This window comes from Hyperolius riggenbachi, chromosome 1 (assembly GCF_040937935.1).
Source record: "Hyperolius riggenbachi isolate aHypRig1 chromosome 1, aHypRig1.pri, whole genome shotgun sequence".
Lineage (NCBI taxonomy): Eukaryota > Metazoa > Chordata > Amphibia > Anura > Hyperoliidae > Hyperolius > Hyperolius riggenbachi.
In genome coordinates, this window is record NC_090646.1 from 491,421,474 (window position 1) to 491,434,964 (window position 13,491).

At 46.1% G+C, this 13,491-nt stretch overlaps 1 protein-coding gene across 1 annotated transcript in view; it reads right to left on the reverse strand.

Annotated features, from left to right (window-relative positions):
- Positions 1-403: 403 nt before the first annotated feature.
- SNAP29 (synaptosome associated protein 29) overlaps positions 404-13,491 on the reverse strand; it is a 38,627-nt gene continuing 25,539 nt past the window's right edge. Inside the window, exons 3-6 of the mRNA XM_068242966.1 lie at positions 12,130-12,323; positions 9,560-9,645; positions 3,086-3,178; positions 404-1,031 (exon numbers count right to left, since the gene is read on the reverse strand). Of these exons, the coding sequence (XP_068099067.1) occupies positions 871-1,031; positions 3,086-3,178; positions 9,560-9,645; positions 12,130-12,323 (534 nt within the window). The 3' untranslated portion in view covers positions 404-870. The remainder of the gene's footprint in view (positions 1,032-3,085; positions 3,179-9,559; positions 9,646-12,129; positions 12,324-13,491) is intronic.

The window sequence follows — 13,491 nt, forward strand, 5'->3', positions numbered from 1 at the left end:
GCCACTGCACACACGTCTCTCACTCCTTCCTGGCTAGTGTCCCCATATCACTTGTTCACACACGCCGCTTGGCATTGGCACTCTGCGGGCACTTGTCTCACTGTCTTTACCCCTGACAGGGGATTAATATTGTCATCCCCTCCTTATTTCACTGTTTTCACCCTGTTCTTACTTTACAGGGTGTCCAACTGTTTTCCTTCAGCCTCTCTTCACCTCTTCATTTACAGCCATCCGGTGTGTCCTGTTGTACAGTCACGCATATTCATGTGTGTTATTGATTTACATTATTGTTCATTAAGGGCCGTTTATTCTTAATGTGCTCTTGTTTTTATGGTTTTATTTACTGTATGGTACAATAAAGGCTTTTTGTATTTTTCTACAAATTATATGTGGTGCGGTTCTTGCAGGGTCAGTCCTTTCTCTCTTCAGCGTTGTACAGCAATTATTGGCCTTTCTGCACACATTTATCCAGTGACATTATCGTATACTTATTAGCCTACTTTATCATTTGATGGTGCTTGTCCATTTCTCTTTTTGATCACATAATACAGCAGGAGCAAAAAAAAAAACAAAACAAAAAAAAACAAAACAGGTTTACTATAACAGAAGTTCTATTATATCCGGGTTTACTATACGAAACGTTACTCCCATATGCTTATAATGGTGCTTGGCTAGAACCTGGACATTTAGTTTACTATACCCAAAATTTCACTATATCAGAGATTACTATGAGGAGAATATATATATTGGGAGTGATGATACTTGAACAAGATAATCTGTCCTTGTGTAACTGTCTTTCTAGATTAATAAGAAAATGTAATTTGAATGTCCTGGAGTGCAGATATGAAGATATAAAGTTTTGTCTTTGTTTCACAGCTCTTCCCGAATTCGCTTGTCTGTAGTCTTGATGTTTAAGTCCAAGTTATCCACTTTTCCTGATAAGCGGCCAATTATATCATCCTGTTCATCAATTTCAGTCTGTAGTCCAAGGGCTAAGTTTTTCAATCGGCCTAAGCCTAGAGACATGTCATCTGAAAGAGATTGTAAAACTACATTAGATAATGCAGCCATGAAATGTGATTCACCAAATTCTTAGGGTGATGCTGTGGCCTGTGCTGCCTTCTTACAGCTCTATAACCAGCCTGGAATAGTTGGGCTCTGCCATATGCTAAACTCAAAAGCACAGAGAGACAAGTTTGAAACGGTTTCCCTACACTTCAAGTAGCTACTACGAGTAAATTACTATTCAGAGTACGTAGCTACTAGTAATAGAAATGTAAATTAGATAGGGCCGCCTGTAGCAGAGGGGGTAGCCAACTTACCTACACCACAACCTATAGTCCATGCTTTCCACTCGCAGTTCACGTATCTCCACTACTTACTCCTTCAACCCTGGAAGGAGAAAGTAGTGGAGTTACGTGAACCGCATCGCCTATAGGCGACAGTGTAGTCAAGTTAACCCCCCCTCTGCTAAAGGCAGCGCTATCTAATTTAAATTTCGAGGTAGCTACATACTTGTAGTGCTCACCAATAGGGCTGCTCAAATCCGGATCCGGGAGACACCCGGATAGTTGCTATCCGGATATCTCCCAGTAAACCTGTGCGGGGTGGGGTGTCAAGCTTACCTGTCTGACGAGTTCTTCGTCCGTTGCTGGCGCCTCCCACGATGCGGTCCACGTGCATCGTGACTACAAACACTTCCTCCTTCAACCCGGAAGGAGGAAGTGTTTGTAGTCAGTCACGTGACCGCTGCATCATGGGAGGCGCCAGGGACGGACAAAGAACACGTCAGACAGGTAAGCTTGACCCCTCCGCCCACCCCGCACAGGTTTACTGGGAGATATCCGGATAGCAACTATCCAGGTGTCTCCCGGATCAGGATTTGAGCAGCCCTACTCACCAATATCCTGGATGCCTTTTTCCTCTACAAACAAGCTGTTTGGCCCTGTGGGGTTTGCTCTGTGGAGAGAGCAGAGACAAGGACAAGTGGAGGACGACTGTCAGTGTCTGTGTCAGTGCATAATAATAATAATAATAATAATAATAATGTGGTTTTCTGGCATGCCCACTAACAAGCTGTTGCCACATACTAGAGAACACCTGTGTACATAAAACAGGTATCCAAAATAATCTTTAGGCCACATTCACAGTGGTGCGTTGTGGTGTAGTGTAATAGCTGCATTGTAATGCAGCTTACAGCACTGCATCACCTACGCGATGTTCACAGTGCAGCAGGTGTGTTGTGGTGTGTGCGGTAACGCTAAACGAGTGACTTAAAGAGAACCAGAGACGAAGCACCCTCATGTATTTTATGACATTTATCAGTGGGAACATGACAGTAAACACCCAACATGCTTTTAGTTTTATTCTTCTCAGTCTAATCTATCTGTTATCAGCTGTGATAACAATCCACCGACTGATTCAGTCTAGGTATGACCTGGAATCATTACAGCTCAGTCACTCTTCTGTGGAGTCTTTTCAAGCCCAAGCCTGCCCCCTCCTGGCTCAGATTTCCTACTCAGAGCTGTTGACATAGGAGGGGCTGCTGCTGCCAAGAAAGAAGCTCTAAAACAGACAAGTGTATCTGTGTGCATTGTGCAGCCAGCCATTATCTACTGTACGCAGTTTCATTTCTATGAGAGACACTTCCTACAGGCAGCCACACAGCATGCCAGAATAATAAAGTTGAAAGCAGACAGATGAAAGCCTGCAGCCCTGCTTGTCTATAGTCTCATAGAGGCTAGACAGCACATCCAGAACAGCTTATAACCTGGAAGCAGAAGGGATATGAGCCGGCGGCCATATTGGATATTTCCTGGAGCGATAATGGATAAAAAAACACTCAAAAAGGCACACCAGAGTGTCGAAATTATCAGGTAGAGCATTTATTCTTTACAAGCTATCGACTGATAAGTTTATTTTGTGTGAATCGTTCATCTATGGTTCCCTTTAATAATGTAAGTGAAGCATACTTTTCATTGACTGTATGTACTTATGTAAACCACTGCTTTATATACTGAATACATTCCCTTCATAATAGGTAGAAGGATGATGGAGAAAATAGAATGACAGTGAAGGGCATTACCTAAATTATTGTCAATCTTCTGGTGGTAGTCTTGGAGTGCCTGGTTCTTTGCCTTATATCCAGAATTTGCTGCAGCTGCATTACTGCTGCCATCTATAAAGGAATGAAACATTTATAGAGTTACAATAATGTAATAGATATATATTGACCAATTTATTTAGTTGTAGATCGGAAATTAAATTATACTGTACCACATTTGTTTCTTTGACAATTGTTCTTCTGTTCTTCCTAAAGCTAACCCACAAACAAACCCAGAATCTCATATCAAATATTGCAGTAAAAAAAAAAAACGTCCCATGTTATAGCTATTATTGCAAAAAAATAGACTGATCTTATGATCTTATATATCCTTGGCTTCTCTCTCTACAACATCGATGAAACATTTGTAAAGCTCCTTTCTCCCTGAGGACCCAAAGCGCATAAGCTTGTCTCAGATCAGTACAGGGGGGAAAAAGTTGTGATCAGAAATGCCATACTGAACAGGCGGCTTTTCAGTTTAGATTTTAACATGTCCAGGGTTGGAGCGGTCTTGAATAAGTTTGGTAAGGCATTCCACAGGTTATTGGTAGCATGACAGAAAGCTCTGTCTAAAAGGGAGGAGTTGGACTCTGGGGTGGCCAAGTTATTGAATCCTTTTGATATGAGGTTATGGGAAGGTGTGTCGCAGTTGGAACAAATCCTTAAAGAGGAACTGTAACGACAAAACGGCCCCTGGGGGGTACTCACCTCGGGTGGGGGAAGCCTCAGGATCCTAATGAGGCTTCCCACGCCGTCCTGCGTCCCTCGGGGGTCTCGCTGTAGCCCTCCGTACAGCCGTGACGCAATATTTACCTTCCTGGCTCCTGCGCAGGCGCTCTGATGCCTCTCGGCGCCGAAGTAGGCGGAAATACCCGATCGCCGTCGGGTCTGCTCTACTGCGCAGGCGCAAGTTTCCGGCGCCTGCGCAGTAGAGCGGACCCGACGGAGATCGGGTATTTCCGTCTATTTCCGTGCCGAAAGTCGCCACAGCGCCCCCGCTGGAGCCAGCAAAGGTAAATATTGAACTGACAGTCGGCACAGTCGCCGGCTGTTCGGAGGGCTGCGGCGAGACCCCCGTGGGACAGAGGACGGCGTGGGAAGCCTCATTAGGATCCGGAGGCTTCCCCCACCCGAGGTGAGTACCCCCCAGGGGAGGTTTTTGTTGTTACAGAGTCTCTTTAAAGAGTAACTGTCAGGCAAAAACAAGTAATTTTGATCTATGTTCCCCTGTGTTAAACAGTGTGGAAGGAAGCCAAATATCAATACTGAAGTTAAAAAACTCTTACTTTATTGTGGGCTGAATAGCAGCCTTCCTCATCTCCAGGCTGTTTAGGAGGACGCATCAGACTGAAAAAGCCGCAGTCAGCCTGCAAAGCAGTATGAGAAGGTCTTACTTCCTCTCTACTGCCCTCCCTGCACCACCCCTTCATTTCCCTATCCAGCCCTGCTGCAGCCTCATTGGCTGGTCCCTCTCTCCTTCCCTCCCCACTGAGTGTCAGCTGCAGGCTGCCTGCGGCGACCCCCCCCCAAATCCTAGCCCCCCCCCCCCCCTCCCCGCGAGTGACACCCGCCCGCGATCGGCGGCAGCCCCCCCGCGAGTGACGCCCGCGATCGGCGGCACCAGAAACACCCCCCCCCCCCCCCGAGTGACACCCGCGATCGGCGGCACCCCCCCCCCCCCCGCGAGTGACACCCGCGATCGGCGGCATCCCCCCCCCCCCCCCGGCGAGTGACACCCGCGATCGGCGGCAGCCCCTCCCCCCCCACGAGTGACACCCTGCGATCGGCAGCGGCCCTTCCCACCCGCGAGTGACACCTGTGATCGGCGTCATACACCGCCCCACCCCCCCGCGAGTGACACCAGCGATCGGCGGCACCCCCCCAAACGACCGTCATCGCAATCGCTCGCAAAACGACCGACATCACAAGCAAAATGACCGACAGCGCAATCGCAAGCAAAACGACCGACAGCGCAATCGCAAGCAAAACAACCGACATCGCAATCTGCCGCAAAACGATCGACATCGAAATCGCAAGCAAAACAACCAACATCACAATCGCAAGCAAAACGACCGACATCGCAATCGCTCGCAAAACGACCGACATCGCAAGCAAAATGACTGACATCGCAATCACAAGCAAAACGACTGACTTTGCAATCGCAAACAAAACGACCAACATTGCAATCGCAAGCAAAACGACTGACATCGCAAGCAAAACGACCGACATCGCAATCGCTCGCAAAACGCCTGACATTGCAATCGCAAGCAAAACGACTGACATCGCAGGCAAAACGACCGACATCGCAACCGCCCGCAAATTGAATGACATCGCAATCATCCGCAACCCCCCCCCCCCCCCCCGCGACTGACAACGCAATCGCTCGCACAGCTCCCCCCACCCCAACTGACAGCGAGATCGCACGCAACCGAGACATGATCGCTCCCCGCTGAGTGCCTAATACACACAATGCGTTTTCCCACTCGATCCGCGGGTTGATTAGATTATTTCCAACATGCTCGATTCAGATTTCGATCGTTCCTGCTGTCGATTTGGCATAATTAACATGTTGGAAATAATCAAATCGATCCCGATTGACCCGCGGATCGAGCGGGAAAACGCATCTTGTGTACCGAGCATAAGACCAGAGACTGGTAGGAGTGTCTGAGGGCTGAGACTTGGGAGGGCTAATGTATAATTAATCAGGAAGCAGGGTAAGGGAGGATATGACATCACAATTGGCTTCAGACAAGACAGACAAACATGGAACCTGCCATGAGCTGTCAGGAGCATCATTCTCTGCATATACTATATAAAAATTCTGTGAAATCCAAACGTGGACAGTGAAATGCATATGTAACGCAAGTACAGCCAGTATTTAGCTACTGATATATGTGTTTTTTGTCTCTGAGACCCTATACCTAACAGCTCCTCTTTAAAGTATCCAGGGCCTAGGTCATGTAGGTATTTGAGTGGTAGCAAGACAATTTTGAAAAGGATTCTCCGTTTTATGGGTGTAGTGAGCAAAGGATTGGTGTTATATGGCCTCTCTAGCCTCAAATGGGCTAAATCTCCAAATGTAAATCACCAATAACCTACCACACATTGGAATTATAGAACCGTGTACGCTTTTCAATATACCGTATATACTCGCATATAAGCTTTTACCTAAAAAAAAAAAAATATGGAAAAATGATTCACCCGCATATACGGTAAGCCGAGGATAGGAAATGCTGTACTGGTGCAGATGGAAATGATAATCCGAGACTCAGAAAAACGATAAGAGTGCTCCACTGTGCTGAATATATTGCAGGCTTTAGCAGAAGATGAGGGAAGAGGGTGCATTTATGGACTTCAGGATAGTCATTAGTACCTCCCCCTCCTGATGCAGCCCCCACTACAACATATGGTAAAAGACAAAGCTATACTTTGAAAGCTACAGTACCCCCCAGGTAGTAGCCTCTGAGTGCAGCAATTATCACAACGTAAAAGAAAAAGCTATCTGCTGCCTGTTGCGTGATCCCCCTCCCCCACTCATGTGCTCAGTGCTGCAGGTACAATCAGGTGGCCGTGTTACCCCCCCCAGCGCACCACCAAAGAATGTTTGGCAGCTTTGAAGTGCCTGCTGCATCTCTCCCCCTAACCCCCCCCCCCCCCCCCCCCCCGCGTGTCTCCTCGCAGACTTATGCAAAATGGCGTGTTTTTTTTCACAATCAGGTGGCCGTGTTACCCCCCCAACATGCTGCCAGACAATAATGTCCGGCAGCTTTGAAGTGTCCGTTTGTGTCGCTCTGTCCCCCCTAGTCTTTCCGCAGCCATATGCAAAGTGGTGCGCTTCTTACCTCCGGGCTGCTGCCGCCAAGACTCCTTCGTAACTGAAGTCCATAGCAGTCTCGTTGCTATGACACACTCTAGTGGCGCCTTGTGTGACGCGGGGCGGGGATCATAGAGACGAGATGGATTTCCGTTATGGAGGAGTCTCGGCAGCGGACCGGAGGCAAGAGGCCGCACCACTTTGCATAATTCTGCGGAGACACTCAGGGGAGAGAGAGACGCAGAGGGGAATTCAAAGCAATCTTGTCTGGCGGCGCACTGAAGGGGAACACGGCCACCTGACCTGCAGCACACAGTAAGCACATGACGGGGTGGTTACGCAGCCGCTTTTTATTTTTCATTGGGGTGGGTGTTGTACTCTGGGTGGGGGGGACCCACTACACAGGACTCGCATATAAGCCAACCCCTCCCCACTTTTGGGACACTTTTTTCGGCTTGTATGGGAGTATATACGGCAATCACAAATAAATCAAGTACATCACCCTAGTCGGATATTACATATTACTCAGACTTTATTCTAGGTCTACAAACTTTGCATATTACATGGTTGTTTAATAGGAACTTGACCAAAGTTGATTAGGGTTTCTAAAAAATTTTTTTTTTTAAACCACTTTGAAGTGACGCTTAAGCCTAAAATACAAAAATCAGTTGTACTCATCTGGGGTTTCTACCAGCCCCCTGCAGCCATCTCGTGCCCTCGCAGTCACTTGCGGATCCTTCGGTCCCCCGCACCAGCTAGTTTTGTTTTCGGTGACAGGCCTGGCCACACACCTGCTTCTTCGCATTCCAGTCCGCAATAGCGTCCTGCGCCGCAGGATGATGGGAACGTGAAGAAGCAGATGCGTGGACAGGCCTGCGCAAGCGCAGTACGTCTGTCGGCTGAAAATGAAACTAGCTGGCGATGGAGGACAAGAGGATCCGGGAGTGACTGAGGGCACGGGATTGGCTGTAGGGGGCTGGTAGAAGCCCCACGTGAGTAAAACTGATTTTTGTATTTCAGACTTAAGCATCCCTTTAAGTAAGAATTCAAACTGCCTCAATCTGAATATTTCAGATTATTCCAAGCGTTCCACCTCATTACAAACTTTGAAACATGAAGTTCCACAAATCTTCTTAGGGCCCTTCCACACAGAGTCCATTCTGTCGCAACGAACAATCACTACTTCGCATGACGATGATATTCGTAAGGGGCTTTACAGAGTGTGGTGCGCATGCTCTACCCTGTTAACGCACAGCATGTGCTATGAATGAACTGGGTAATGGGTGTGTTTACAGTGGCAGTGAGGCATACTTTCATTGTACTGTATGCCGCACTGCAATGTTCTAGCAGAATGCAACTTTTTGACTATGTTGCCATCTTATCACAATGCAACTGACTGTGTAAAAAGGCCCTTAGGGGAGGATTAGTTTCAAATCTATATACACTAATTTCATAGTCACAAGCCCACTTTTTATGCACACATTGAACAATCCATAAAGGTTCCACACTAATGCCACCTTACTGCAGAAAGACTTTATAAATTTAACGATGTCTTCCTCCAATTGTTTAGGAGGTTGGTCCCACAAAGGTTCCTTATTACACATTAAGTGGCTGTCCCCAACAGCACAACATTTTTGAGAAGAAATTTGGTCCATTCTGAGTATCACTGTTTCCACCACAGATGTCTACTGTTCTTTTGTTAGGAGACAAATTTCCACTCACAGACTTCTGGAACATACAGTATACCTATAGCAGCAAAACTGCAAATGGCAAGTAGATGGAGACAATGCTTTTTGTCATTAGATTAACTCGTATAGTAACCTTTATGGACCCATATAGTAACATTTATGAGACTAAATAGCAAATAACATTGATAACTTTATTAAGACCTGGAGTCCATGGCTGCTACATGGGCTGGATAACCGAGGCCTAAAACCTATACTAATCTCTCAGTAGTTAATGATACTTTGCCAATGCTCCATGACTGTACATTTCTATAAGGTCCATGTATAATTCTAGCAATGATAATGAACTAGCATGATCAGGTTGACATTAAAAAGGGACCCTGAACAGAGTCCTAAAATCAAAATTGGCACTTACCTGGGGCCTCCTCCAGCCCCCAATAGCACGTGAGGTCCCTCTGCATCCTCCGGGTCTCCTCTGTGGTCCTGCTGGCGGCCCAGTTAATGCTGTGACTTTGGCCGAAGTTGTCCAGAACTGCGCACGCTCCAGGTGTGATCACGTATCACTGCAAGCCACCTGCGTACGCACAGTTCAGTCTACTGCGGGCATGTGCAGGAAGCTCAGGGTGATGAGCGTGTGATCGAGCCGCGAGTGTGGCCGTGCAGCTGCGGACGACTTTGGCCGAAGTCTCCGCACTAACAGGGCCACCAGCAGGACCACGGAGGGCATCCGGAGGATGCTGAGGGATCGCGGGGCTGGAAGGATTTGAAAATAAGCCTTTTGAGCAGATCCTGAATGCCTCTGCACTTGGCACTGCCATAGACTAAAATAAAACCCAGAAATTACGTTTGAAAATCATGGATGAAAGGAAGGAAACCTATAGGCGAGTAATATATAAACTACTTTCATATACTGCAATTTAGTAGGAACATGCCTACATGGTTACCCACTTTACATACCGAAGTTGTCCCTTTTCAAGAGGTTAGGATGAGTAGCTTCATATTTGTCCTCCTGCTCTTTGCTGCTTGACATCGCCTCCTGCAGTCTGGGCAAAGAATAATAAAAGAGGCAATTATATTGTATTCCTGTATATATATTCATATTCTCTCTCTTTATGTTAGGCCTGTAGTACCCAATGGTTTTTTTGAAGGGGAATATAACCCTGCATTTCAACCTTGCTCTAAAACAGGGGTCTCAAACTCGCGGCCCGCGGGCCATTTGCGGCCCTCGATACAATATTTTGTGGCCCTCGCTGGCAAAAGCTTCCTTATAGTTCGCTTCAGTGCTCCCAAGTAATCCGCCGCATCCCCAACGCTAAACGAGGGCTGCAGAGCCCCCAAATCGCCCGGGGGGGGGGGGGGGGGCAATCCGCCGGCATTTCCTGGAAGAGGCAGAGCTGACGCCATTCGCCGCAGGGATAGCCGCCTCTCCCCGCCCCTCTCTGCGAAGGAAGAATGAGAGGGGCAGGCAGAGGTGGCGATGCACCACGATTGTGAAATTCCTTATGCGGCCCAGCCTCATCCTGACTTGGCCTCCTGCGGCCCCCAGGTAAATGGAGTTTGAGACCCCTGCTCTAAAACATTATTTACAGTATATTATATGCAACCAGCATTTTTTTTTTTTACTAGACCAGCATTGGAAGGGTTACACAGGGCTTTAGAGTTCCTGGAGATTTCTGCAGACGCATCGGAAGCCGACATAGATACATTTTGTTTACATAAATGTATCTAAGTGTGGCATGTGACTCACTGTCTCTGACTGAGAAGGAGCTGGAGGACAGCCAAAGAGTGTGTAACATTTCTCAATAGATACATTTAACTAAATAGAATGTATCTATCTGAACTTCTGCATATCTCTCCACTGAACTTTAAACCTCTGTGTTTAACCCTTCCAATGCTGGTCTAGTTAAAAAAAAATGCTTTTTGCATATAATATACTGTAAATAATGTTTTAGAGCAAAGTTGAAATGCAGGGTTATATTCCGCTTTACAGTGCTTCTCACCTGAAACATTAAAGACCCAATCAGGATAAGCCTGCTCACAGCAATGTACGATATAGTAAATACATTATGGGCCTGATCCAATTCACTTGTTCTCCAACGTTATCGCCTAGGTGATATTTTCACACCTTAGCAAGCAAGAATAATTCTTAAGGGCCTGTACACACTTTTTAAAGTGCATGTAGTTTTAAAAACGCATGCGCTTTTGCCTGCGTTTTTTGTGCGTTTTTCTTGTAATTGCTGATTGGCTAAAGAATCCTTTGTTTTTTTCTAGTTTACATTTCAACAGGAATCAGGAGATTGCAGAGTCTTCTGGGATACTGACTTCTGAAAAACGCAGGCAAAAACGCAAGCGCATGCGTTTTTTCTAAAAACGCATCGCACCAGTGTGTACAAGTCATCACGATTTTCATTCTTTTTCAAAAGACCTTGCGATTTTAAAAACGCAGCGCAAGCGCAGCAGTGTGTACAGGCCCTTACAGTCCTTTTCACCTACTGTACTTTATGGTACTTTTTCAATTGCAGAGTGCTGACAAGTTATTTTAAATGGAAGAAAACTTAGGAGAAGAGCGACGCTAGCCTCCCAAATGACATACACAGATTATTGGTTCTTTTTCAATGTGTACCCAGTGGTACTAGTGTGAACTGCATGCACATGAATGTAATAGTAGTATAGAGACTATTGAGTGCTCTCATGTCTTCCTCCATACTTGTTTAACAGGGTATATCATGTAAATGTACAACAATTGTTCCTATTAATGCTTGAACATGCATATGTATGTTTATATGCTAAACCTTTTACTGAAAAAATAAATAAATAAAACACTTTTTTTTAAGAAAGTAAAAAACAAAACAAAACACCAGATCAGGATACTTGTTTCAGGTGAGCGATTCAGAAAGGAATATGCCTAGGAATATGTAGCTTGGCTAACACATTCACCAGTTTGCATCAAAAAACTTGTTTGGCTTCAACTTTCTGCTTCCCGGGTGAAGATTTCATAAAACCAAAGCTCACTGCTATTTATGAATAAAGGATCAGCATTAATAAAAGAATAGGAGAACTCTCAGACATGTGGAAAGCATCTGGGATGCACATTGTGCACTAGCATTTGGCCATTAGACTATTTGCAGTACTCAATACAGTACAATATTGTTATAGTAAACTGTGACATTGTAAACCTCTGGCTATAGTAAACTCTGTCCTCAGGTCCCAACCGTGTGTATTTATAAATATACAATGCATGATAAATTCTGATATATTAAACTTTTGATATAATAAACTACTTGGCCCGGTCCTTTGGAATTTACTACAAGGGGGATGCTACTGTAGTACATCTGCTCATTCATGAATATTTCTGAAGGAAATACTGTTCTTAATGTTCTACAGAAGTCTGCATCATCTACAGGTAAAGCCAAGTTTTGTCTCCACTCTGTAAAGAGTAGCTCTGAGGTAAGGCTGGATAAGCTTTTTTTTTTTTTTTTTTTTTTAAAGCAACACTAACAAAGAGGCAAAGGAATTAAAGGATTTACTTGTTGCTAGCTTTGTAGTCATAGGCTCCATTTTGTGGAGGTATTTCAACAGGTTTGGGTTTGAAGTAGTTAGTGAAGCCACTGAAAATACTCTTTATGCTGTTAATATGCTTCTGACTGGTCTTCATATCTTGCTCCATCTTGTCCACCATCTTTTCTGTGCGTTTCAAAGCCTCTCCCTGACGCACTAATTCCTAATGGGAATGAAAGGAAAGGAAAGGAATCAGAATAAAATCCAGTGAAAATGCATAAAGCGATCAAATCAGAGGAAGACTTTCAGCTAAAAGAATCATGAATGATCTGTTTGAGCAAAGAATGTCTAATATCTGTATTTAAAGGGACTCCGAGCAGTGCAGAAACTATGGAAAGAAGCATATCATTTTAAAGCTCTCTTTCTAATGATATATAAACCGCCGCCCTACGCCTTTTAGTTTTCGCTATTTCCGCGATTGAAATTGCCGCGGCTGAATGGAGCTGCTGGCTTTAGGAAAAAGTCGCCCTGTGTAATACAATGTAACTATGGAAAGATGGATATCATTTTAAAGCTCTCTTTCTCCTCTTTCTGACGACCCCTAAATCGTCGCCCTATGCCTTTTAGTTTTCTCTATTATCGCGATTGAAATCGCAGCCGCGGCAATTTCAATCGCGAAAATAGCAAAAACTAAAAGGCGTAGGGCGGCAGTTTATATATCATTGGAAAGAGGAGAAAGAGCTTTAAAATGATATGCATCTTTCCATAGATTCTGCACTGCTCTGACTCCCTTTAACCACTTCCCGACCGCCTAACGCACAGAGGCGGCCGGGAAGTGGAGCCCTTAAGGACCGGCTCACCCACAGAGGCGGCGGTCCATTTAAGGGCATGGGCGGAGCGATCGCGTCATCCGTGACGCGATCCTCCGCCGGCGCCTGTCACCGCTCGCTCGCCGCAACATCCCGACCGGCTATACGGAAGCGCCGGCGGGATGTTAACCCCGCGATCGCCGCATACAAAGTGTATAATACACTTTGTAATGTTTACAAAGTGTATTATACAGGCTGCCTCCTGCCCTGGTGGTCCCAGTGTCCGAGGGACCACCAGGGCAGGCTGCAGCCACCCTAGTCTGCACCCAAGCACACTGATTTCTCCCCCCCCCTGCCCCAGATCGCCCACAGCACCCATCAGACCCCCCCCTGCCCACCCCCCAGACCCCTGTTTGCACCCAATCACCCCCCTAATCACCCATCAATCACTCCCTGTCAACGCTATTTTTTTTTTATCCCCCCCCCTGCTCCCTGCCCCCTCCTGATCACCCCCCACCCCTCAGATTCTCCCCAGACCCCCCCCCCCCAGACCACCCCCCCCTGTTTACTGTATGCATCTAT